This window comes from Ailuropoda melanoleuca, chromosome 7 (assembly GCF_002007445.2).
Source record: "Ailuropoda melanoleuca isolate Jingjing chromosome 7, ASM200744v2, whole genome shotgun sequence".
Classification (NCBI taxonomy): Eukaryota; Metazoa; Chordata; class Mammalia; order Carnivora; family Ursidae; genus Ailuropoda; species Ailuropoda melanoleuca.
Window position 1 is genome coordinate 51,433,372 of NC_048224.1, and position 26,918 is coordinate 51,460,289.

Below are 26,918 nucleotides of genomic sequence, written 5' to 3' on the forward strand. Positions count from 1 at the left end.
CTCATTCTCATGGGTCAAGCCTTCATTGTATTACAGAGTTGTTCTGTTAGAGAGGCTACTACTGTACAATCCAGCCACTGCAGATTTCTAATCTGCTTATTTATAATTCAAAAGCTTGCCTATATATTAATGAACCCTTAATGAGCTGTTGAAAATGCCTGAATTACAGTCAGATTATTAAACTCAAACAGCCCCGTAATCATACCATTTGAGTGGGCTTTAGGTACTTTTCACATCTGCAGCTTAGTATTGTGAAGGGTATGCGTTTATTCGGAGAAAGCTTTGTAATAATTTTGACCCGTAATTTATTTATTGCCCTCCGAATGCAGTCGTCTATGCAGATGCTCTCTCCCATTATCTGTGGGGCAGGTGCACAGCATGTTGAAAGACAGCTAATTAGGATTTGCTGAAAGATATGCAAAAACTGTGGGCTTATAACAAAGCCAAGTTCATTGTTAAACAATGTTTTACTGTGTTTGTATGATTTGTCTAAATCTTAGGGATACTGAAATGAATGTTGTGGTTATAAGTAGATTGCAAATAGGGTTGTTGTTGTTTTTTTAACTTTATAATGCTGTTACAACCGAGGAGCCTAGATGTAAAACTTCATAAATCTCTGTAAATGTCCTACTATACATTTTGGATTAAAAACAAGAATGAGCAATTTTTAAATTGTTGTTTTTCCAAGTTTAAATCTGAAGATATCAATTTCTTTTGATAGCTACACAGGCAGATACATTCTGGCCCTTGCAAATTTAGGTTCATTAAAATGTTTATAGGTGCCCAGAGGAGTAGGTCTTGTAATTGGGAGCCATGTGTGACTTTGGCAGGTTAGTAAGCTAAGTAATAGTGAGTGAATAGGTAGGTGGGGCAAGGAATAAAATAGCAATCTGAATGTAAGGTAAGAATATGACTAGAAATATTTAAATTAAAAATAATTTTGGAAACTAGATATTTCTGTTTAAAAATCCATAATCATGATGTTGCTTAGTAGAGAAAGAAATTTGATTCACTTTTCCAAGTGTAGATATGAAAATGACTTCAGTATTGATAAACAGCCTTCTCAATGTTGCGTAATTACAAAGTGCTATAGTACTTTTCATCCAAGGGAGTATGAACTTTTTATCAGGAAATGATTTTTCTGATTTGACTGGATGCACATAATTTATAAAGTAAATGCAGAAGGATTGCATTACAACATTTGCCCCCTATATATATTGAGGCAAACCCTTAAGTGTTGATTTACTTATGATTTTAGAAGAGATGTTATTCATCACAAGGGGAAGAAGTTGTAACAGATAAAAGTACATACTTATTTTTATTTGTGTCCACTACTATTGGCGTTAAGGTTTGCTTCCTGTTGGTGTGGTGGTATTGGTTTATATACGTATTTAGCAATGTATACAAGTGCCTTTTTTTTTTTTTGCATTTCTTCATGATGAATTTCCTTCTTCTGTCTCCCTTATAGTCTGCTTCTTTGTGTATTAAGTCACTGCACTGCCACACTTGTGCAGGGAAGTGTAATAATTTTGACTATGGATGCCAATCTACTATTAACGAACCTCACCAAATATCCATAGGGAAAAGATCAGTATGTATAAGTACAAGGGGAAAACTGGAAACCTGGAGGAATCTTGAAGGTAGATTTTAAAAAACCCGCATTTCCAGGAGAACCACCAGTATCTGTATAAATACAAAAGAGAAACTGTGAACACACAAAAGTGTGAACAAAAATTTAGTTGAAAAAGGAGAAACTTAAGGACCTCCCAAACAAATAATATAAAATGAAGCCGAGCCCAGAGTGCAAGAGAAGAGGCTGTGCAGTAAGTCCTCACTGCATGCCAGATGCACAAAAGACTTGGTGTGTGCAACTACAAGCATGTCGAGGCCATGAGATTTTAACTTCTAACAAAGTGAATTAGAAGGGAAGAAAATTAAAGATGTTAAATTTAAAATACCAACGTAACCAGTATTTGCCAGATCCAAAAGAAATAGCAAATACATGTTTTTCTATTTTTAATTGTCAGCAATGTTGATACAGATACTGATTTTATCTTATTTAAGAGAGTTCTCTAACTTTCTGGTTCCCTAAATGAATTTATTGTCTTAGTATATTACAGTTTTCAAACCTTATTTATTTGCCTCTGAACAGGCAACAGATATAATTTTAAATTATTGTGAGTTAGTTTTATTACCCAGTTGAAATTATTCTGAAGTATATTTTTAAATGAAAGTGACAGCTTTAAAGTGTTTTGAGGGAGGAAATTTAAGTTGTGCATTTGAGTTAAGACAACCAAGAGCTCTGTCATGCTGTGGGTGTAATTCAGGACATCTAGGAATGAAATCTGTTCTTAAAAGAACTGATGGTAGTTTTAGGTTAGCATATAAAATCATGGAGCTGGTGCTCAGTTGAGTACTTGGCAGCTTATAGATGTTACTGTCATGTAAGTTACACTAGACACAGAGTGTGCACCACTGTGGATAAACAACAACAGGCACAGACGAGAAAGGCAGAATCCAAATGCAGACATGCAAGATGCCAGCTTCCCCGCCTCCCCCTTCCCCAAGATGCCTTGTAACTAGTGTGGGGAACCTGCTTTTAAACAGATTTACAGAGGTTAATTGGGCTGGGATATTTTAGATTATGTTACACATTAATGAAAATGCTGATTTTGAGCTGTCATGACTCCAGTGCTTTTTATACCATGATAATTATTTTAAAACTTTGTCTTCTGTGTTGTTGAAAACATCTTGGCAGAAAGCCTATGTGACCTGATTAAACCTATGAATTGTCAGCTGTGATCTATAGTTCTCAGATGAGGTTGCTGACTGGGCATCACTTAGGAAGTTCTTGATTTAAAAGCAAAATTAGATTGAGACTACTGTGCCCAGCACCGTATTGCCATTCCAGTGGTACATTTTTAATACTCTCTTTAGGCTCCTGATTTCACAGTTTGCAGGCAATTGCTTAACAAATTCATTCACTAATATATATATTTAAAGCATAGCTAATTACCTCATGATGTAGGAATTTCTCTTCTCCCCCTAAAATTGCACAATGGAAACTCCCATCTAATCCTGTTTATTTTCTAATTTTTGGATATAGTTTGTGAATGAATTATTCCCATGGGATTTTAAATTCTGTTCTTCCAACCATACAGATAGACAGACTAACTACTCTTAGATGCATTTGTTTTATATCCTTGGAATTATTTTTTTTCCTTTCTCAAAACCCCAAATTTTTTATCCCTTTCCCATTTTGTGCTTAAATCCTCGAAATATGGGAAGATTGATGTTACATAGCGTATTCTGAGAAGCCAGGGTTACCTTTTCCCAGGGACCCAACCCAGGATAAATTGAGAGGAGGTAATAATAGAAATTCTGGGATGCATGTGAATATTCTCTCGAAAAGTATTTTCATACTTATGCTTGTTGATAAATGTGAAAAAAGAAGTTCTCAGCATGAATTGTAGTACACTAATGTTGTTTGATCATTTTCTCAAATAAACAAAAATACTCACACTATTTGTCCTATTTCTCGCTTCTTCTCTCTCTGTCTCTCTCTTTCCTTGAAGGTCTCAGCATCAGAGGAGCCCAGGAGGAGGACCCTCCCGATCCCCAGCTAATGAGACTGGACAATATGCTTTTGGCAGAAGGGGTTTCAGGTCCTGAGAAAGGTGGGGGATCGGCGGCAGCAGCTGCAGCCGCGGCAGCCTCTGGAGGTTCTTCAGATAACTCTATTGAACACTCAGATTACAGAGCCAAATTGACCCAGATCAGACAAATCTATCACACAGAACTGGAGAAGTATGAACAGGTCAGCAGCCGCCACTCTCATAGTCCTGCACAAACCCTCTATTGCTCTTCTATTAGACTGCGCTAACCAATTCTGAGGGCCGTGAGGGGTAGGTGTTAACACAAAGAGTGAAATAAATAAGGTCAATGCAAAAACCCAAGTGAATTGTTGGATTCATGAAATGAAGTCCCTTTGAGATTTCAGAGGTGAAGCGAAACCTATTTTGTCCCATCTACTTGTTTTTAGTTTTATTCATTTCTCACATTCATGTGCCCTTACTACCACACCTGCCACCGTCCTTCCCCTCTAACCTCACTGCTTGGTGCCCTTCAAAGCTCTGGATAATTAACATTTACGCACTGGCCTTGTTCATGAGTTTTAACAACTTTGAAAGGGAAGTACTGCACAGGGAGCTCTTCCTCTTATGCTGTGAGCTCCAGAATCCTCCCAGGAATTAATTCTTATGGATTGTGCCAGACTATAGGGGAGGGAGCTACCATCACAAAGTAAGCAGGTTCTGGCCTTTCTCTCTGAAGAGGAGACCCCCAGGGTAATTAGAGGTACCTTGGGACATGGAATACTGGGCATCATGTGCTAAATTCCTGAGTAGCTGGAGGGTGTGGATTAAAAATGCTATCCTCAGCAATTATGTGAACCATACTTCATTGAATCTAAGGGATCTTTGATTTTAAGCTGGGTCATTGTTTAGGTACCACCAAGAAAAAAGTTAACACTACCCAGCTGAGCTATAACATGCCGTTGACTGTCAAATGCTTCCATACTTCACAGAGATGTTAGAAGGTGTGAAAAAATAAGTCTTAGATTCGATGAAATTAGGTAGAATCTTGGTAGTTCATTTTAAACCTATTTTAACTGTTAGTTTCAACCTAAAAACCTATTTAGTTTGAAGAATTTTTCACTAGCAGGTAATTTTAAAAAACATTATTATGGAAATATTTAAATGTACTCCCAAATAAAGAGAATATTATTATGTTGAATCCTGTGAAATTGCTAAGTTTTCAGGTCAAAAACAGTTGTGTACTGGCAGTTTTATAGAGCTCAACCTAAAATAAGGCACTGCCTAGACACCCATCACCCAGATACAGAATGCCAGTATTTTGCTGGTCTTATTTTGCCTATCACACACATACCTTGTTTTGGTTTTGGTGAAGTATTTTAAGCATCATACCATTTCACCCACAAATACTTCACTGCTCAGTCAGACACTTCATGAAGTCCAAATACTTTAATGTGATGTGGGTGTCCTGGTCAGTTTTTTTACTGGTTTTTCTTCCGAGTTCCCTGCATAGTTTCAGTTGTATATGTTATTTTTTTCATTGCCTTCTCAAATATTCTGGATATGGTGGTATTAAGCAAATGTTGGATTCTGTTCCAGAGGTGAGTGTGTTTTGAGGGAGGGTAGAAAGTTTATGTAGCTTGATGTTAAAATTCAATATAAATTAATATTATAATATATTGTCTTTTTTTTTTTCTGCATAGTACTTTCTGGGGTCTCAAACTGTATCTCTAGCCTCATGTGTAGGGATCATTTTTAGTGGCAGAAGTGCAAATAAGCATTTTGGAAAAATTATCTTATGTATGTACATGCAAAAAATGGAGCTTTCTGATTTGACGTGTGAGTAATTGAGAGTAAACAAAAGAAGTCATGGTTGAAAAAGTTGCCCTGAGCATAAACAGAAGAAAATGGTTCCAATTTGTAGTATAATCTTAATCGCATAACTTTATGTTAAATACATCTATACATACTTACTAAATAAATACCACCGTTCACGTTGCACGGAAAGATCTATAGTATTAGGGGCCAAGCGGCCCGACTGTTTGGATGAAGAATTAATGTGGTTCCCTTACTGTCTCCTGCCATGTCTCTTCATACCAGCTTCCTTTTTTTCTCTTTCTTGCCCTGTTGGAAATCAGGTGAGGCTGTCATCAGTCAGTGTCACCAGGGGTTTTGTTTTGTTTCGTTTTGCTTTAAGAATACACACGGGTTCTTCAAAAGTTAATCTATAGTATGTATTTTTAGATTTTTTTGGATTCAATATATTGGGAAATAATGAGTTTTAAAGCATAATAATGAATCTTATTTCTCAATATATTCAGTAACCTAATAAAAACCACTTAAATATATATTGCCTTGCTCATTTTTGACACTTTCTGAAGGAAAAGTACAGACATATGAAATCACTGTAGTTTTATGGACAAATAAACAGATGGAATGTGATGACTGGTTGGCTGATTAACAGAATTTAAGTTTACAAATTTTCTTCTGTAGGTTCTAAATTGTTTTAGAAACAACAGAGCGTCATTTAATTCGCTTGAGTTCTCTTTGGGGCTGGCTTTGTAGCTCTTCTGTCTGTAGTTCCTAAGTTATTAGATTAGTGAGTTTTGACATAAGCTAGTTGCTTTTTACAAGTCTTTGGGATACAAGTTGTGGGCTCTGTCTGGGCTAGACCTTCCAGGGATATGCTTTGGAGCTACTAGGAGGGCTAAGCAGAACTAAGTGAGACGAAAGGGTGGCGTTTCCTAGATCGGTGGCGTTATAATTTCCATTTTATAGATAAGAAAATGAGACTCAGGTTGAATGATTTGTCCAGTGTCACACATCTGGTTAGTGTCAGAATCAGGTATTGAAGTCAGTTTCTGACAGTATGCCTTCCTTTTCCACTGAATTGTGCTGCTACTTATACAGAATTGGAAAATAATTCAGTACATTCTGGCTTTCTCTTATTTGCTCATGTTGACATGCATTTAAAATGGGATCAGAGTAGAGACAGAAAAAACAACTATTTTAATGACTTTCCAGAAATTATACTTTTCCTCCTAAAAGTGAACATGGGTATTCTGAGTGACAGAAGCTTATTACTAATAGGAAGAACATACATGTTAAGGCAGTGGCTTCATCAGAAAATTGTGTTGAGTCTTTTACTGAAAGAAATAAAAACTACATTGGAATCTTAGAGCTATTCACTCTACTGTGTTTTGCAATGAAGCTGTAATGAAAATGTATCTGAAGCCTGTTTAGATTTAGATAGCCATAAAATTAACAAACACTACCACTGCAGTAAATTAAAGTACCTTATAAACACAGGCATATTTACAAAGCTAAGTAGACTAGAGCTACAATTTGAGCAAAATTAAATCCAAGCTGCAAGGCTCAGTTTTATATGTGTGTTTTAGGAATGGTGCTGTCTTTAAAATCCTGTCCTTTTTTTCCTCCAGAAAATGTCCTTTGATCTTATGTCTTCATTACATAGCTCAGATATAATGATTTTTGGTGATAACTATCTAAATTCACTTATAAACACTTTTGAAATATTAGGCATAGAATATATAGTAGAATGAGGTTCTTGAATATTACTACCACCCAAAACAAATCAAAACTATTTCACTTTTCTTTTGTTGATCCTGACACCCAACAGGATTATATAATTTTCTGAAGTTTGCAGCAACTGTCTTATAATACTTTGTTTGGGGTGCATTGCTTCCTTCTTTAGCTAGGGAAAAAAAACGAAAAACAAAAAAACACCTGGTTGTTTCTTTGTCTTTTTGTTGATTAGCTACAGGTTTTGAAAAATGCTTTTACTATACCTTTCAAATATGCTCTTAAGATTAAAGGCCCAACTATTAGAATAAGTGAATTCCTAATGAACTTGAGCCAGGGGTCCTGGGAAGCCTGTTTTTAAAAATTGAAGGCCTTCTGGCTTCCTCCACCTCTCTACCAAAGGGAAGTGGACACATTGGTTTTTGCAAATGAAATTTGACTTAGACATTTGTTCTCAGTTAAAAAGAAAAAGATATATCACGCTTGTGCAGCTCTCCCACTTTGCTTGTACCAGAAGAAATGCTTGTACACAGGCAATTCACTCCATAATTTACAGCTGCTATAATAGAGATGACATATTGAAAGCTATCTACTATAATTATATTGAAATACATTTTTGCTGAAGGCAAAAGTGTTGTAAGGGTCCCAACCCTCCCCAAGCATCTGGGAACTTGCTTTCTGAGTTCACGGATGTCTTTTGAATTCACCTCAAATCAGGTGAAGCATTGGAGCCAAGCATGCACACTGAACATACCCAAGGCCAGTAAGGTACCGTTCAACTACTAGAGGACTTTCAGACCACAGGGAATTAAATTGTTGGGGGAATGGAGAATGAATGTGGAACCTAAACCATTGTAAAGGCCTGTCCTTGTGCTTTTTGAGGATCTCAACATTTACGTGCTTAGATTTGCTGGCAAAATCTCCTTTGCTTGTAAAGGAGTTTTATTTTTATCAGGTTAAAAAATGCTGAGTAGCCCAAAAACTCCTAATCCCATTTTTGCTACTTGTTCTTAAGAGTTAAGCAAGAAAGACAAAAGCATCCTATCTGATGGAAACTTTGTATTTCATTTTCCCAAGCTAGGCTTTGTCATTCACTGCTCCAAGGGAAGAGTTTTACTTCTTGTCAGCTTTCACGCTGGGTCTTTTCCTTGGCTGGAAAGAGTGTTTGAGTGTTCCCTTTTTTTCCTCCAAGTTTCTACTTTATTAGTTCTACATACCAAATGTATCTTTGACCACAAACTTGATTAATAAAATGAATTGTTTTATATTTGAATATTCTTTTGTTTTCAGCTTCCATCTGTACTATTCAGGCAGTGGAAAGGCCTGAATATATTGACTGTATTAATTAATCAGAGTAGGGACTGCTTGCAGAATAGCTAACATATACAAAATACGAATTTCATGTAATTGCCATTTTCATTGTCAATAACTGCCACTTATTAAGTATTAATTATGTCCTAGACTGTGCAAAGAACTTAACATATGTAATATACTCCTTACAAAATCCTCATGAGATAGGCCCCTAAATCATGTAATTAGGTAAGATGTGTTGAGATACAGTAGGTATTTCATCTTTGTGGCTGTTCCTTACTCATATTGGTCTCATGCTACTTGGCTTAGAAAAAAATCTTTAAATCTTGACTTTTATCCTAGAACAAGAAGAATTTGTTGATTTAGTAAGCATTCCATAAATACAAAATCTATGATATTGGACTAGGGTTACTTGCAAGGTTATAAAGACATCTAGAAAATGGATGCATGCAAATTTGAGGGGCAATAACTTTTAATACAGATTTATTCTTTCTTTGAAAAGTAGATTTTAGAATGGGGGTATCATGATCGGTTGACTGCAGTTAGCTTCTCTAGATGGTTACAAAAGACCAATTCAGTTTTTAGGTCTGATCACTGACCCATTTTAAAGCTTCCTTTAAAATTAGTGCTTGCTCACTGTCTGATTTTATATGTTTACATTCAATGATGTGAATTTACAGGCAAGAAAGGGATTGTATCTTGAGTTCACAATGGAAAAAAAGCACGACCACAAAACAAATGAAACTTTAATAAAGTTAAACAAACCTGAAAGTTTAACAAACCTGAAAACTTTAATTTTGAGTGTAAATGAAATATGTGTGGAGATAGAGGAGACAGTTTTACTAGCCAACAAATATCATTAAAATCATTATCATAAATCAAATATTTCAGATCTTCATTTGGTTTTGGATTATTAAGGAGAAAGGAGCAAATGGCAAGGAGAAATTCTCATAATAAGAGCTGATTGAAAGTATTTTTTCAGATGAAGCTTTTCATACTTTATGTTCATTTAACTATGTTACTGCTATGTGTGTTTTAAAACACAAACAAAAATGCACATCCTAGATAGCTTTCAACAACTGGATTAACTGAAAAAGAGGTTTCTGCCATTACCTTAAATCAGAAAATTCAAGGAATCAAAACTCTTATTTCCTGAGTATTCCAATTAAGCAAGGTGTTTCTACATTTGTATTGTGGACATTGACCAGAAAAATTTTAACTGATAATTGCACTTGGAAAAATAATAAGGCAATGAAAAATTTCTCCAATGTCTATTTTAATAGGATAGTCTTATAGATATGACAGAAGCTGTGATAAATGTTTGAAGCGAACATCCCACATTATAAATGGCATCGATGCTAATATGTGGTTGGGTGGCCCTTCAGAACAACTCTGCAATCATTTGATCATTCTCACTGCATTTATATGTTTAAAAAATGTATACCTTTTAAGGACTAGAGGATGAGGCAGTACTGTGCTGTGCTGTGAAACTGGTACAGATGATGCTGTAAATGAGGCTGTAATTTACTTTCAGTGGTATAAAGGAAAAAAATCACTTTGCCTAAAGTGTATGCATCTTTCTTAAGGGTGTACCCAGATTTTAATTATCTAAATGTAAATACTTAACGAATTTTACTTAGAGTAATGAGCTAAAGTGCACACTACATAAATGAGATGTTCTAATTAATCATGTATGAACTACTGGTTTAAAGAAAAGCTATGTGAATTCTGTGAATGTTGGGCTATTGCCAAATTGCTAATCAGCATTTGCATTCATAGATGAGTTCACTTAATAAGTTGTGAGACATTCAGCAAATGTTTTAGGAAATTATGAGTTTTTAGATGCAGAAACTTTTTGCTTTTAACCCTTTTTTTTCTACATGCTTCCTAGAAACCATAGGCAAACATTCTTTCTGGAGAGATTAAAATGCAACCAGTGAAAAACTTAAGAGACCTAACATCTCAGGTATCATTCACACAGGGGTTTTGGATTATTTATCAAAACATACACCCTGTCAAAGATATATGTTACCATAATGTGCGAGCTAGGTTTTTAGGAATTTGCAACATTATATGTGCAAATTAAAAATGCTTCCATAGTCCAGTACAGTGGTTCTCAAAACTTTTTGGTCTCAAAACCTTGACTCTTAAAAGTTATTAGAGACTCTTAAAAGTTATTAGAGACTCCTAAGAGCTTTTATTTGGTGGATTATATCTGTCAACATTTATTATAAGAGAAATTAAAACTGAGAAAAATTAACAGTATATATTAATTAACATTAAAATAACAATAAATCATTATATGTTAACCTAAAAACATTTTTTTAAAAATCTGTATTTTCCCCCCAAACCTCAGCATCTATTGAGAATAATCACGTTGTTTTTATATTCTTGCCAAACTCTTTAATGTTGGGCTCAGTAGAAGTCACCTGGACCTTACATGTGCTTCTGCGGTCAGTCTGCTGTAATGTGGTTCAAGTGTGCAAAGAGCATCTGGATTTGACCTCACACAAATATGGCATTGGAAAAGGCAGGAGTGTATGGTAATAGCCTTTGCAGATAGCCGTGGACTTTCTTCTTTGATATTACACCAAAACTTGACAAGTTGTAATTTCTTAAAGGTTAGTTACAATGCGGAGTTTGAAACCATACCAATTAACTCTTTGTACTCTGTTTCTTTAAAATCCATTGGTCTAATATGCAATTCAAATGGATCTTCTACCTATGCATGTTTTCGTAATATCATGCATCGATCACTTGGAAGATACTGGTTCACTGAGTGCTGTACATCTTCCAATGGTGACACATTTCATTTTATAACACCAAAATATAGTTATTAGTATCAACACCAAGCTAATCAGAAAGTCTGGGAAACTGTGAAGCTCACAACGGTGGATGCAAGTTTTCCAAAATTCTCAAGTTCACTTGAAAACTTGTTATGATACACACTACTTACTGTCAGCTCTTTTACTTGACATGACAGGCACGCTTCGTTTTTAAGAGGACATCTGCCAAATGCACAAGTCTGAGTAATTATAATTTGTTGGTTTTGCTTTTTTAAAAAATGGTGTTCCATGAAAAAAGCAGCTTTAGTTCACAACTTAATCACACAAGTGCTTTTTCTCGAGATAACTATCCGTTGATATGCAGTAAAAGTGCTTTTTGTTTGTTTCCCATTTTGTCGCACAGAATATTACAGACGTAGTGAAGGTTTGAGATGTAATAAAATGAATAATTTCTCTTGCTTCACCAAGGACATTCGTAAATGAAACTTGTCTGTGTGTGTGTGTGTGTGTGTGTGTGTGTGTGTGTGTGTATGTGTGAACGCTTGGTGGGGAAGAATTAAAGAAACATCAAGGATTATTCAGTATGCAGTTTCCCAAAGAGTTTTTCTTAGCACATTGGTCCCCAAGATGTCACAGACCTGTGCTGTCCAGTCTGGTTGCCACTAGCTATGGGTAGTTGTGGAGCCCTTGCAATCTAGCTAGTTTGAACTGAGATGTGCTGTCAATGTAAAAATACATACTGGAATAGAGAGTGTGCCCCAGAAAATATGTAACATACTTCACTAACCGTGTTTTAAAAATATTATGTGTTGAAATGTTAATAGTTTTCATATAGTGGGTTAAATAAAATGTATTTTTAAAATTAATTTCACCTGATTCTTTTTATTTTTTTAATGTGGCTACTGGAGTTTTTCTGTTTTTGTTTTTGTTTTTCCATAAGTGGCTTGCAATGTATTTCTTTTGGACAGCACGACTCTTCAGAGAAAAAAGATTTTTGTATCCAAAAAATCTATCCAAAAATGTATTTGGGAGAAGTTGGCTATCCCATTCCCCCTTAAAGTTTTATTCTGCATATTTGCCATATTAGTGTCGAGGAGTCTTGCAAAAACAAACAAAAATCTTAAAAAATTTTGGTTAACTCAGCATTTTCCAAACATACTGTATTTTTTAACCCTGTATAAACATTCTCTGAAACTAGCTATAGAAGCACATACTTTCTGAGCCCAGTGTGGGGACATGGTACTTGTCTAATTTTCTTCATTTTATTGATGAGAAAACAGAGGGTGAGAGTTGGTCAAATTATATAATTTTGAAGTTATGTGAACATCTCTTTAGAGAAAATGCAAGAAAAAAATATACGTATATTTCTTGGCAGGGTCAGTGACCACTTGTTTTCAGTTTGGCATAAGGTCGTGGAAGTTATATAATGGGGGCCAATCTTAAGTTTATTTTCATTTTGGTTTCCTTAAAGATAGAAAGAACTTCTGGTTTGAGAACTACACAGTTCTTTAACATTTTACTGTGTCATAACCTAGGACAAGAATTCTTAGCCTTTTTTTGTTGTAAACTGGCTAAGAATCTGAAAAGAAAACAGAACTCCACAGATTGTCCCTTCAGGTGTAATACATTTGCACACAACTTGGATAAGATTTCAGGGAGTCACAGACATTCTAATCTTATCCACAGACTGCAAGTGAACAATTCTTCACAGATGGTGTAGGGATAATGTACTTACAGATATTAATCAACATTACTCTCAAATTATAATACCACTGACCAGTCAGTGGATGTTCACTGGATGCTTACTGTCTGTCTATACTGCACAATTCTGCACTCTGAAGAATCCTGTAAGTGTAACATTGGGGTCACTACTCACTTAAATTGCTTAAGACTTGAAACCTGCAGGGGGGAAAAAAAGTACCCTTTAACTGATAAGCAAGACTCATTTTACCTCACCTTAGAAATATTTATAGAAAAGCTCCATTAAAGCTTAGAGTAACTGAAACACCCAGTGTACTTACTTGAAAGGTTAGTTCTCTAATGAGCAGTTAGAAAAACCATCATGTACTATATGTGAGCAATGTTCAGGATATCTGTAGGGAAGTGGACATTATTACAGCTTCAAACTATGTCTTGCCGTGATCAATGATTGTTCTGTCTGCTCGCCCTACCAGGGGCATCTGTGCAGTGAGATACAGAATCTCTCTGTCTTGCCTTTTTAATGAAAATGCCAGAAGATGTTCTTTTTATTCAAGGGTATAGACTGATGCTTTATTTACCAAAGCAGTAGTAGATTTCGGTGTAGGCCCCATTACTTGGTTTTATTGATCTAAACCAATATAGGTGAACTGAAAGAGGGGTTGAGGGTTGTTAACTTCAAAGTTTGAGACCATCTGATCCTTATTTTCCTGCTGCACCTCCCCTGAAGAGTTGAGCTGCATTACCCGTCTTCCACGGATGGCTCATATCTGCTGATAGGGCCCACACCACAGCCAAATTATTCTAGGACATTGGCATGCTTGGCATCCAAGGCCCTTTATGTCCTTCCGTGCACCTGAACCCCTCTTCTTTTCTACATATTCTCTCATCCTCTGAACTTGCTGCATATCACTATTTCCAGGGCTTTTCTTGTGCCTAGCATTCTTCCTAATTTCTACCTTTATTCACCTTTCAAAAATCCTACCCATTCTTTAAAGCCCACATGAAGCCTGATGTGATCGCTGCCTCCAGATAAGAACACTCCCTCCTTGGAACTTAGGAAATACTTATTCATGCCTTTCCTGTGACACTTTGCACAGACTGCTTGTTTGAGAATTATTTTCTTATATATATTTTATCCTCCTAAAGACCAAGTCCACATCTTGCTCATTTCTCTATACCTTAATAGCATTAGGAAGAGTTTGCACTCCATAGCCCTTCAGTAAACATTTGCTGAATAAATGTAAAAACCCAGAGGAAAATTGGAGGTGCTTAGTATTGACAATACACGTATATTCATATTCATACATAGGAGTTGGTAGAGCGTATCCTCCAATGGGAAAACCTCATTTTGGAACTGGGAAAAGGGTGGGTGGGAGGACAGTTGAGTGCTATGCCTCCTTTGCATGTTGGGCCATTCATAGTTTCAGAATTCTCACTGCCCCATCTAACTACCACTGCCACTTGACAAGTGTCTTAGTTTTCATTTTCCCCTACCCACTGTATAATACCACTGGCAATTGCAAATGAAGTGGAAATTTAGATGGTGATATTTGGCTGTGATAATACAAATACCAGATTGCTAAGGAGTGACTTTTTTTCCCCCCTTTACAGGCATGTAATGAATTCACTACACATGTGATGAACCTTCTCCGAGAGCAGAGTAGAACACGTCCCATTTCCCCAAAAGAGATTGAAAGAATGGTGGGCATCATCCATCGAAAATTTAGTTCCATTCAGATGCAGCTCAAACAAAGCACTTGTGAAGCAGTTATGATTTTAAGATCAAGGTTCCTTGATGCCAGGTATGTGAGGCCACAAATCTGTTGTGTGGCTGTTTTTCTTTTCCCCTTTCACTCCTTGTATATTACTTTCTGTAAAACTGGCCCGTTGGTCTTCAATTCTTCTTTGATTTGGCTATAAGAGCTCTTCTCTACAATGGATAGGTAATTCACCTCGTGGTGCCTGCACTGTGAAGCCTCCTCTTGTCTGGGAGTGGTCCTACTATTAGCTACCAATTTGGTGACTCAGAAAGCAGATAGGATTACTGCTGGTACTAATGACTTAGGAAGATGTAGCCTTTAATTCTGATGCTAAAGAATATTTTTAAGGATAATTTTCAGTATGTAACTCTGTTTTAACAAAGGTTTGCTTTCTAAGAATTTTTGGATGTTACATTACCTGTGCCTATTATAAGACAATACTTGGAAACACTGGTACTCCCAAGAAGGAAGTGGTGTTGTAGTTAATAGCAATGACCACAAAAACCACAAATACTGTTTTTCCAAGTCAAGGAAGAAAGCCTATCAGTTTCTTCTGTAAGGATGAAGATTTCCCTTTTATCTGAAATTTTCACCAAGTTTTGCAGGAGTTAATCAATTGTATATGGTGTGTTGCACCTACTAGATGACGTAGCAGAATTGTCGTCCTCCGAGCTGCCTCTGCAGGGATGCCTCTTGGGCACTGCTAGAGCATGTGATCGGTCTTCAGCTTTGGAAAGGGGTTTCTGTTTTGTGTTGCTCTCTCTCCCTTGCAATCTGACAGAGGTGGCAGTCATCATCCAAATTTTACAATATTGAAGAAAATAACTAAGTTAGCCTCTCAACTGGAAAACAAGATGTGTGGGACAGTGTTCTTCCTTAGAGGTCTTCCTTAGAGCCAAACAGAGAAACATATGCCACTTAACTATACTACCATTCTCCTAGTTAAGGGCTTTTCTTGGTTCTTTCTTCTTCCATACTGAATTAGTCACCAAAACTCACCAGTGCTTGGTTTTCAGCATTGCCCAAATTAGCTCTTTTCACCCTCACACTACTCAGTCCATCCTTTTGTACCTGACTAGCACAGTTCCCTCCTGTGTCTCCCTGTCTCCAGCCTCAGTCCCTTTCTCGCCCCTCTTCCACACCCCTTCTCTGGTTCTGAAGCATCCCTATGATGCCCTGATTGCTTTTCTTAAAAACCACGGTAGCTTTGCAGTGCCGGATAACTCACATACACACTACTTAACTTAGCATTTAAGGCCTTATATGACCTGTTTTCTGCCTGAATTATTTTTTTTTGTTGCTAAGATTCTTTGAAGTTTTATTCTATTTTTTTCCTATTTAAAAAATCCCAAGCTCACTATGGAAAATTGGAAAATCTATAGAATAGAAAGATGCAGGATAAAAGACAACCATATTTTTGCTACTCAAAGAAAAAAATCACTGTAAATGGTTTAGGATATTTCCTTCTGGTTTGGGGGATTTACAAAAATGTTCTTGTGCTGGTACAATGTGCATGATTTGGTTTGCTTTTTAAAAAAATTTACCATGAGTAAATAAACATTTTTATATAGTATAAGCTCCAATTTTAAATATTTTAATGGTTGAAGTCTACCAAATGGATATATGATAAATAATTTACCTTAGCTATTCCTTCATTTTTGAGCATTTAAGTTGTTTCTATTAATTTCCATGATAGTTTCTCTCTTCTTTCCTTCCTTCCTTTCCTCTTTCCTTTCGCAAGTATTTACTTATCCTGAAGATTATAAAAGTAAACAAGATAGGTTAACATGTTTGCCCCAGTTGAGCTTACATTCTACTTGGGGAAATAGACACTCAACAAGTAAACAAATGCAGGCATGCCTCAGCAATATTGCAGGTTTGTTCTAGACCACCACAGTAAAGCAAGTATCACAATAAAGTGAATCAAATGAATTTTTTTGGCTTCCCAGTGCATATAAAAGTATGTTTACACTGTACTGTAGTCTGTTAGGTATGCAGTAGCATTTTGTCTAAAAGAAAATGTACATGCCTTAATTAAAAAATACTTTATTGCTAAAAAATGCTAACCGTCATCTGAGCTTCCAGCAAGTTATAATCTTGTTGCTGGTGGAGGGTCTTGCCTCGGTGTTGATGCTGCTGAGTGATCAGGGTGGTGGTTGCTGAAGGCTGGGGTGGCTGGAACAATTTCTTAAGACAGCAGTGAAGTTTGCTGCATGACTGATTCTTCACAGACGATTTCTCTGTAGCACGTGATGCCTTTTGGTAGCATTTTACTCACAATAGAGCTTCTTTCCAAGTTGGAGTCAGTCTTCTCAAGCCCTGCTGCTGCTTTATCAACTCAGTTGATGTAATATCCTAAATCCTTTGTTGTCATTTCAGCCATCTTCACAGCATCTTCACCAGGAGTAGATTCCATCTCAAGAAATCACTTTCTTTGCTCATCCAAAGGAGCAACTCCTCATCTGTTCAAGTTTGATCATGAGATTGTAGCAGTTCAGTCCGCTTCAGGCTCCACTTCTAATCCTAGACCCCTTGCTATTCCCCCCACATCTGCAGTGACTTCCTCCACTAAAAAGTCATTATGAGGTTTGGAGTCAACTTCCCTCAAACTCCTGCTGATGTTGGTATTTTGATCTTTTCCCATGAATCATGAATGTTGATAATGGCCTCAGAATGGAGAATCCTTTCCAGAAAGTTTTCAGTTTACTTTGCCCAGATCCAGCAGAGGAATCACCATCTCTGGCAGCCATATCTTTACAAAATGTATTTCTTAAATAATAAGACTTGAAAGTCAAAACTGCTTCTTGATCCATGGGCTGCAGAGTGGATGTTGTGTTAGCAGGCATGAAAACATAATCTCATTGTCCCTCTCCATCATTGCTCTTGGGTAACCAGGAGCATTGTCAATGAGCAGTAATATTTTGAAAGCAATCTTTTTTTTCTGAGCAGTAGGTCTTAACAGTGAGCTTTAAGATATTCAGTAAACCATGTTGTAAACAGATGTGCTGTCATCCAGGCTTTGTTGTTCCATTATAGGGCACAGGCAGAGTAGATTGAACATGTAAGTCTTAAGGGCCCTAGGGTTTTTGGAACGGTCAGTGAGCATTGGCCTCAGCTTAAAGTCACGAGCTGTATTAGCTCCTAACCAGAGAGCCAGCCTGTTCTTCGAAGCTTTGAAGCCAGGCATTGACTTCTCCTCTCTAGCTATGAAAGTCCTAGATGGCATCTTCTTCCAATATAAGGTTGTTTTGTCTACACTGAAAATCTGTTGTCTCGTGTAGTCACCTACATTAATCCTTAAACCTCATGAACCAACCCCTACTATCTTCAGACTTCTCTTCTGCAGCTTCCTCACCTCTCTTAGCCTTCATAAAATTGAAAAGTGTTAGGGCCTTGCTCTAGATTAGGCTTTGGCTTAAGAGAATATGTTCTGGCCTGTTTGATCTTCTAATTCAGACCACTAAAACTTTTTCCATCAGCAATAGGGTTGTTTTCACTTTCTTATCATTCATGTGTTCATTTGAATAGCATTTTCAATTTCCTTCAAGAACGTTTCCTTTGCATTCACAACTTGGTTGACCATTTGACTCAAGAGGCCTAGTTTTTGGCCTGTTTTACCAACCTTAGTGAAGACATGCCTTCCTCACTAAGCTTAATCATTTCTAGCTTTAATTTCAAGTGAGACATGTGCAGCTCTTCCTTTCACTTGAACACTTAGAGAACATTGTAGGGTTATTCATTGACCCAATACCAGTATTGTTGTGTCTCAGAGAATAGGGAGGCCTGAGGAGATGGAGAGAGACGGGAGAAGGCCAGTTGGTGGAACAGTCCAAACACACACAACACTTGTTAAGTTTGCTATCTTAGAGGGACACAGCTCTTGACAGCCCAGAACAATCACAATAGTAACACCATCACTGATCACGGATCACCATAACAAATATAATAATAATAGAGATGTTTAAATATTGCAAGAATTAAGAGAACGTGACACAGAGCCACCAAGTGAGCAAACGTTATTGATAAAATGGCTCTGATAGATTTGTTCAGTGCAGGTCTGCCACAGACTTTCAATTTGTCAGAATTGTAGTATCTGCCAAGCACAGTAGAACAAGGTATGCCTGTGTGCTGCAGTGTTCTATTCAGTTATGTGATGACATGTGATAGGATGATAAGTCCTGTGAAGAAACTAAAACAAGGTAAGGGGCAAGAGAATGGTGAAAAGAGGATTCTATTTTAATCAGATGTTTATGGAAACTAGTGTTTCAGTGAAAATCTTTATGCATTGAAACTTTTTGATCTTTAGGATTATTTCCTAANGGATGATAAGTCCTGTGAAGAAACTAAAACAAGGTAAGGGGCAAGAGAATGGTGAAAAGAGGATTCTATTTTTTTTTTTAAAGATTTTATTTATTTACTTGACAGAGATAGAGACAGCCAGCGAGAGAGGGAACAGAAGCAGGGGGAGTGGGAGAGGAAGAAGCAGGCTCATAGCACAGGAGCCTGATGTGGGGCTCGATCCCAGAACGCCGGGATCACGCCCTGAGCCGAAGGCAGACGCTTAACCGCTGTGCCACCCAGGCGCCCCGAGGATTCTATTTTAAACAGATGTTTATGGAAACTAGTGTTTCAGTGAAAATCTTTATGCATTGAAACTTTTTGATCTTTAGGATTATTTCCTAAGGATTAATTCTCAGAAATGGAATTATTAGATCAAAGTTTAAACATTTTTAGTGCTCTCAGTTTATATCATTGAATTGTTCTCTCCTGTGATTAATACAAAATAAAATCCCTCTTGGTCTTACCTGTTTCCTCTGACTGGAACCACTACCCACCCCCCAAACCCCATCGCTGGCCTTCCACAGTAAACTCCCAACCCTCTCCCCAACTTGGTCACCACTGATGAGTTGTCATCTGTGAGGGTGTCCAGCATGGATCCTGGCAGGGAGCGAGTGCTTGTGTTTGTTGATTTAGTGAGACCTTGCTCATCTTTCCAGGCCCAGCCTAAATGTTCCCTTTTTAGGAAGCCCACTTGAATCACTCCACTGCACTAGTCCTTGCTTTCTCTTCAATACTGATGGTACATTTACAATTCTCTAGACCAAACTTCATTCAGACTGCCTTTATTATAGCTTTTCAGGAACATTTCTTCTCTTCCCCAGTAAGCCACATTGTCACTGAAAAGCAGCCGCCAAGTCATGAATGTTTATATTCCCCATGATTCCAGCAAGCTTAAATGCAGTAAGCTGCAAAAGATAATTTATTGGCTAGGCAGATGAATGAGTATTTCTACTTCATACTTTTATATCTCAAGTCAGAGTGTTAAGGTAGTGTCAGAAAACAAAAACGAAAAAATTTCAAAATTGCTTTTCAACTTTGAGTATTTTAATAAAAAATGTTATGTAACAAAGATATTTAAAAGCACCTCCTTCAGAAAGAAATCCTTCCTAACAATTGCTATCCTTATTTCCGCTGATACTTTCCCATTCTTGTCAACATGTGTGCTTTTTTTTTTATTACATAACTGCATTCATAATGTATCCACCTAAATGATTTATTTTTCTTCCAAGAAGAGGAAGTATGTTAAAAAGTCAGAGTGAGCAGAGGCAGAATGGGAAGGTGGCAGAGCTTGGAGCAGAGTCCCTTCTCCCACAGAGATGGCTGTTAGTGATGTTGTGATGCTGATGGGACGCAGCCCTGGGACTGGGGCGCCACTGCACACTGGCCTGAGGCACAGCCATTTAGACTGTGCTTGACCCTGCGGGAAAGAAACTTAGGGAGATGCTTAATGGGCATTTTCTACAGCATGTTTTTCTAAGAAATAAATAAAGTGTAACACCAAGTTCTTCTGTTTTAAGCCTTCGAGTGAATGCAAACACTGAGCTTCGGTTTCAACTCCTCCTGTAGTGCCTTTCAGCAAGCCCTCTACCCTGAGCAGCCAGGCTTTTTCTGCTCTAGGCAAACACGCTCATTCAGATATATGATTTCCTTGCTCACTCTGGCTTCTCCTGTGGCCACACTCACATTCTCCTGGTAATTGGACAAGCTGAAGCCTGTAGCAGTGCAAAACAGTTAAGAACACTTTTGCATAGGTCCCTCCGCTCTTCAAGTAGAAGTGCCCTAGTAGTTTGGACATAGCCAGACTATCTGGGCTGAGGTGTTCTGTTCTGCTCATAAATTTGTTCTCTGAGATTTTTAGTGTTTACTAAAACCATTCCTAGGCACAGTCGATAAATGAGCTAAACTTAGCTTTGCTTTCCCACATATGTTCCTGCTCATTCCTCCTCTCATTTCCCAGAGAAATGCCCTTGTGTCAAGTCTCCGTCTTGCTGCTGGACTCCATTTTTTATTTATTTATTTATTTATTTATTTATTTATTTATTTATATTATTATTTTAAAGATCTGATTGGTTTTATTTAACCATTCAGGAACTATGCAGCATCCCGTCTAACAAGAAAGGGCTCTCTGGACTCCAAGTTTTTAGACTTAAGAGTCCCAAATTCATAAGCTTACATATAATAGAATTGAGTGGAGTGACCGGATGAGGGACAGTGAGAATTAGAACAGATGGATGCGTATCTGGAGGCACAGCCATCACTTAGCTTTAGCCTATGGCTGGCTTCTGAGAATGTGGGACTCGTGTGACTGATCTTCCAAGTTTTCATAAGAAGCCAGAAACTTAGATTTTCATGGGTAGGTCATTATTGTGTGGTCTCAACAAATATGATCTGTGGGCCAGGTAATTTATCTATAGATCTGACAGTTTCAGTACCTATTCTAGACTTTTCCACCCTACTCACCTGCACACGTCCTCATCAGGTGCCTCTCCAAAGTGCCCCACGTCAGAGGAGTGCATGACTGCTGCAAAAATCCCGGCTGCTGTTCTTGGTGTCTTTCTCTCCCTTTCCTTCCCTCCCTGTTTTTCCTCACCACCTTCCCTATTTAATTCATCATTACATCCTGTTGATTTTAATCCCTAAGTAGATCTTGAATCTCTTCTTCATCCTTCAGGAAACAACCGACGGTTTAACCTTCCAAAAAATTATTGAAATTAGGAAATTTCAGGACTCATAACCTGAGATGTTTTGATCAGACCTAGATTTCTTTCTCCCCTGACTCTCCCTTAATGTTGAGACATAGATCACATACTTAACCTGCCATGTTAGTGACATCATTTTAACTAGAAGAATCTCATAGGGTCTACACGTTTTACAACTGCCTACTGACTCTTTCCTGAGTATGGGATATCACAAGTGAGATGATCATTAAGATTATTTGGAAGACAGTATTAAGAAAATTATTTGGGGAAGTATTACTGGAGGATCTAATTTAAAGTGAAGTCTGACAAAGGCTAATTTTCAGGCTGGAATTCTTTAAAATCATAATAACAAAGCCCAAATATAAGTAACATTTTTGCTGTTTGAAATAAATTGTTAATAAATACTTGGTCTTCTGACTCTGCCACCCCCTTCCTAGTAAAAACAAAGAAAATTTCCTCCCCTGCTCTTTCCCTTGTGAGCAAATTATGCCTTAGTCCAGAGACTTGCTTAAGCAGAAAAATCTAGAAATGCTTAATGTATTTTTTCCTTATCTTCCTTCTCTTTCTCCTCCACCCACTGCCCCCATCCAGTCCATCACCAAGTCCTACGGTTTTTACCTTTCAGGTAGATCTTGAATCTTTTTATTTCAGTTACTCTCACCCTATGCCAGGTTACCATCATCTCTCAGTTTGACCATTGCAGTTGTCCCCTTAAATAACTTCATTTCCTGGGGCGCCTGGGTGGCTCAGTCAGTTGAGCATCTGCCTTTGGCTCAGGTCATGATTCCAGGTCCTGGGATGGAGATCCCCACCGTGTAAGCCTCTCTGCTCAGTGGGGAGTCTGCTTCTCCCTCTCCCTCTGCCTGCTACTCTGCCTGCAAGTGCTTGCGCTCACTCTCTCTCTTTGTCTAATGAATGAATAAAATCTTTTTTAAAAAATCTGCATTTCCTTTCATGCCCTCGTCCAACTATTCTTAGCAGTCAGAATGATCTTTTTGGAACATAAAATTTAGAGCCTTTAATAGCTTCCTATTGCACTTAAAATCCAAAAATCCTTATGGATCCACTAAGCCTGTATATAATCAGGCACCTGCCCATCCTTCCATACTCAACTCACATTCCCTGATTTTTACTGTGTTCCAGTCTCCTCTACCCCTTTGGACTTTCCAAGCTCTTTTCTGTTTCAGTACCACTTTCTCTGCTCGTTCCTCTTCCCCTCTACTCTTTGTCTGACTAATGCCTACACATTCTCCAGGTCTCAGATTCAGTGTCACTCCTTCAAGGAAACCTTTCCTGACTCCGTAATCTATGTTAAATTTGCCTCTTATATGCTTTTGGTATACCTTTTACTTTTCCTTCGTGACGCTTGATGTGGTCACCATAATTTGTATTTATTTCCATGATATATGTTTAATGGCTTTCTTCCCCCTAATGTTCTGCTCTGTCCCTTAACCCTCCAATCTCCTGTAAACTCTCCGATAGGCCTTACCTGTTTTGTTCCCACTGGATCTTCATTGAGAACCTATAACACATTAGATCCTTGTTGAATAAATTAAAGAATCAAGTTAATTGTACTTCACATTCTTGTATTTTTAGTGATCCTACATCTTAAAATGATTTGGGTAGTGCTTTGGAGGATGCCAAGAGCATAACTGCAATATCATTGTGATAAATCAGACCCTAAAAATGTTTAAAACTAGAAATCTGGTTTTTTTGTATAATTGTAATCAGTATACCCCTCTTTGGTTGAGGCTAATTATAACTATAATTCTCTTTTGGTTCTTGTCATAGACGAAAAAGGCGTAACTTCAGTAAACAGGCCACAGAAATCTTGAATGAATATTTTTACTCACACCTCAGTAACCCCTACCCCAGTGAAGAAGCCAAAGAGGAGCTGGCCAAGAAATGCAGCATCACAGTGTCACAGGTGAGAGGACGCCATGGGTCTGTCTTGTTTCCCTGTTGATATAGGAACCCTATTCTTTCCTCAGGGTATCACCAAATTTCAGATCCATGTGTTCCATCATCAAAGAAGATAAAAAGAAAATATAGATATTTCCACATTTTTATGCAACCTTTTAAAGTTTAGGTAATTTTTATTTAATCCTAAGTGGCAAGGAATCAAGATAATCACCCACCACCCCAGTGTAAATCTTCTACAGAGAGGACGTAAGCATGCCATGGGGAGAGACACGGTTTATTCTTAAGTGACTCTTCAGTAAATGGCATGTAGTCCTGCTTTCCCTGATTTAGATGACTGACCTAAGCTTCTACCAGTGAGAAACCAATTTATTTGTTGCCGAAAGGAAATTTAATATAACTCTTTGGTGAAAGCTTTGAGGAATTCACTAAGTCTTTTCTTGGTAACCATGCTATGATATTTGGGTCCCAAGGATTTCGTTGCTTCCTTGTTATTCATTAAACAGAAGAAACAGCTGTCACTGTTTGTTTGTTTTTTAATGTTTATTTGTAATAAATTGTGGCCCTGAAATTAGCTGTCATCTTCTAACAAAAATACATTTAGTTTTAGGCAGATAGACGGGTATTTAGATTGAGGATTGGAGACAAATAATCAACTGTACCTCCTTATAAAATACGTGTATTTTACTGGCATTAGCTCTAAAATATAATTTTATTTAAATATTCATACTGCTGGGGCGCCTGGGTGGCACAGCAGTTAAGCGTCTGCCTTCGGCTCAGGGCGTGATCCCGGCATTATGGGATCGAGCCCCACATCAGGTTCCTCCGCTATGAGCCTGCTTCTTCCTCTCCCACTCCCCCTGCTTGTGTTCCCTCTCTCGCTGGCTATCTCTATCTCTGTCGAATAAATAAATAAAAATCTTAAAAAAAAAATAAATATTCATACTGTTGTTCATAGACTGACATCGGGATAGCTTTTCTTTATAGCACGCAAATGTGATAATTACCAACCAGCAATTACAGTGGAACTCAAGGAAAAGCTGACCTTTGGCAGAAATTTCGATGTTTCCTATTGGGACACAAAAATTTTAAAGTAGTTTTTAAGTAAATATTCCTGCTGTACATTTGAAGTCCAAGATATTAAAGATCCCCTTCAGATTCCACTGAAAGTTTTATATCAGTATTTTAAGTCATTTTTCTTTAGGGATTAGAGTCTGGGTTTGAGATGATTTCCAAATTCTGTTTTGGCGTTACTTTCCTTGGAACCTCTAGAACAATCTTAGATTTATAATTAAGCTATCATTTGAGTGTCATTCTTTTACGAAATAGTGGCTTATCTTGATTCCTCTTGCTCAGTTTGAAATGGAATATAACTGATTTTAGTTATCAACTTGTGAAGACATATGTAAAGCATTTCTGTCTGGGTTATCTAGTGTTCACTGCCACTTGAACTATTAAGGTGTAATATAATGTGCTGGGTCATATGGGGAAGATGAATTAAGTGGGTGTTTTTCTGGTGTGCGCATTTCCCCTGAACATTAGTGAACATGCTAAAGACCAGTTGATGATGCCAAGCCCCATTTTCCGGCTCTCCCAACAGCTCTCTGACTTTAGAATTCAAATGTTTGCTGGTTCGATTTCAGTTAAGGTGTTTTCATGAGTCTGCTGCTTTTTTACTTCTGTAACATAGTTACCATTGGAGAATAACACAGATTATATATATTTTTTGAAAGCGATACGATCCTGGCTTTTCATTAGTGTAGTACCAGCATTTTGTGTGTAATGTAAGACTTGCCTAGCACATGCTGTGTAATAAGTGGGAGAAAAGTTTCCTTCTGACTACTCTGAACCATGGAGGTTTTGCTCAACTTCTAAAATGCTAGGAACACAGTACTTATTTTTTTAAGTACATGACTGTATTCATTTCACTTATCTTCTGATAGAAAAACAGCTTTGTTAGGTTTAAAAAAAATTTTTTTTGGTAATTGCTTGAGACATGGAAATAATAGAGACTTAGATTAGTCTGTCTACAAAGCAGACTTGCTGACCTTTTTTCCTCCCAGTTCAGCCTTTCAAATGCAGAATTTCAGGGATCTGTTTAAGCATTAAATTGTGACAATTTCCTCCCCTCTTTACCCTTTTCCTGCCTAAAGAAGTTAATTTCCCCTCAACAATTCCCCTCCTACACATCTCTGAAGTGGGAACAATGATGTTATCATTTTAAGTATTAGACATCAGTTGCTAGCCTTATAAATTAGTGCCCTGTTGTTTAAGTTGTTTAGAAGTGAAAGCAGAGAATGTTCCAGACCTGACAGGTTAACTACTTTTTAAAGAGAAAAGGCATTGTTTAAAATATACATCATACTAAAATACAATTAAATTTAGAATCCAGAAATTGTTCATGCACAAAACTAACTTAAAAAAATTGAAATCCACTGAAAACAGGCAATTGTAGCAACATAATTTTCGCTAGACTTAGGGTATATGAAACGGATTTATTCTTTATTGCTTAAAATACTGCTTAAAATCATAATTAAGCATAAGTAAGGAACTCACAGGAGAAAAATGTAAGGTAATATCTTTAGTACTTTGAGGATAGGAAAAAATTTCTTAAAAAGAACATAAAAAGTATAAGCAACAAAGGAAAAGACTGATAGATTTAGTGGTAAAATGTTTATCAAAGTACTTAATAGAGACTGAAACATCAACATGATACAACCATTTTAGTAAAGATTGGATCAGGCAGGAATCATCAGTAGATATTAAATCCAGGGGGAAATTTTGATGAAGAAAATGGTCTTAAAGTCGCTCTCCATAGGCCCTTTGTTAGTTGCAAGGGTTTAAAAAAGAAAAAAAGGCAATTATAGAGTGGAGAAATGGAACAAAACCCTGCTCAGGTGATTAGAAGCAACATCACCGAAGGGGGACAGGTGGGTGTTGTGTGTAGTGTTTCATCCAAGAATGTAACCTGAATCTAATCACTAGAAAACATCAGACAAACAAAACGAGGAGTGTTCTGTTAGGGAAAAAAGGGGAATGGGAGCAGTATTCTTTAAAAATGTCAGAGAAAGTCCATGGAAATGTTTCACACTAAAAGAGGATAGAGACATGACAGGTAAACGCAATACCTGACCCTAGACTGGATCTTGTACTGAAGGGGGAAAAAGTGCCGCAAAGGATATTGGGTTAAATTTATTAACTTCAGTTGTAATTTGTAATTGTACTACAGGGATATAAGGGAATATCTCTGGCCTTAGGGAATAC

At 37.3% G+C, this 26,918-nt stretch overlaps 1 protein-coding gene across 4 annotated transcripts in view; it reads left to right on the forward strand.

Annotated features, from left to right (window-relative positions):
* The window catches only part of PBX3 (PBX homeobox 3), a 209,201-nt gene that overhangs the window by 152,945 nt on the left and 29,338 nt on the right, over positions 1-26,918 (forward strand). For all 4 annotated transcript variants that reach the window (XM_034664528.1, XM_019796489.2, XM_034664530.1 and 1 more), the window contains exons 3-5: positions 3,576-3,817; positions 14,546-14,736; positions 23,526-23,661. In XM_034664528.1, the coding sequence (XP_034520419.1) occupies positions 3,576-3,817; positions 14,546-14,736; positions 23,526-23,661 (569 nt within the window). The remainder of the gene's footprint in view (positions 1-3,575; positions 3,818-14,545; positions 14,737-23,525; positions 23,662-26,918) is intronic.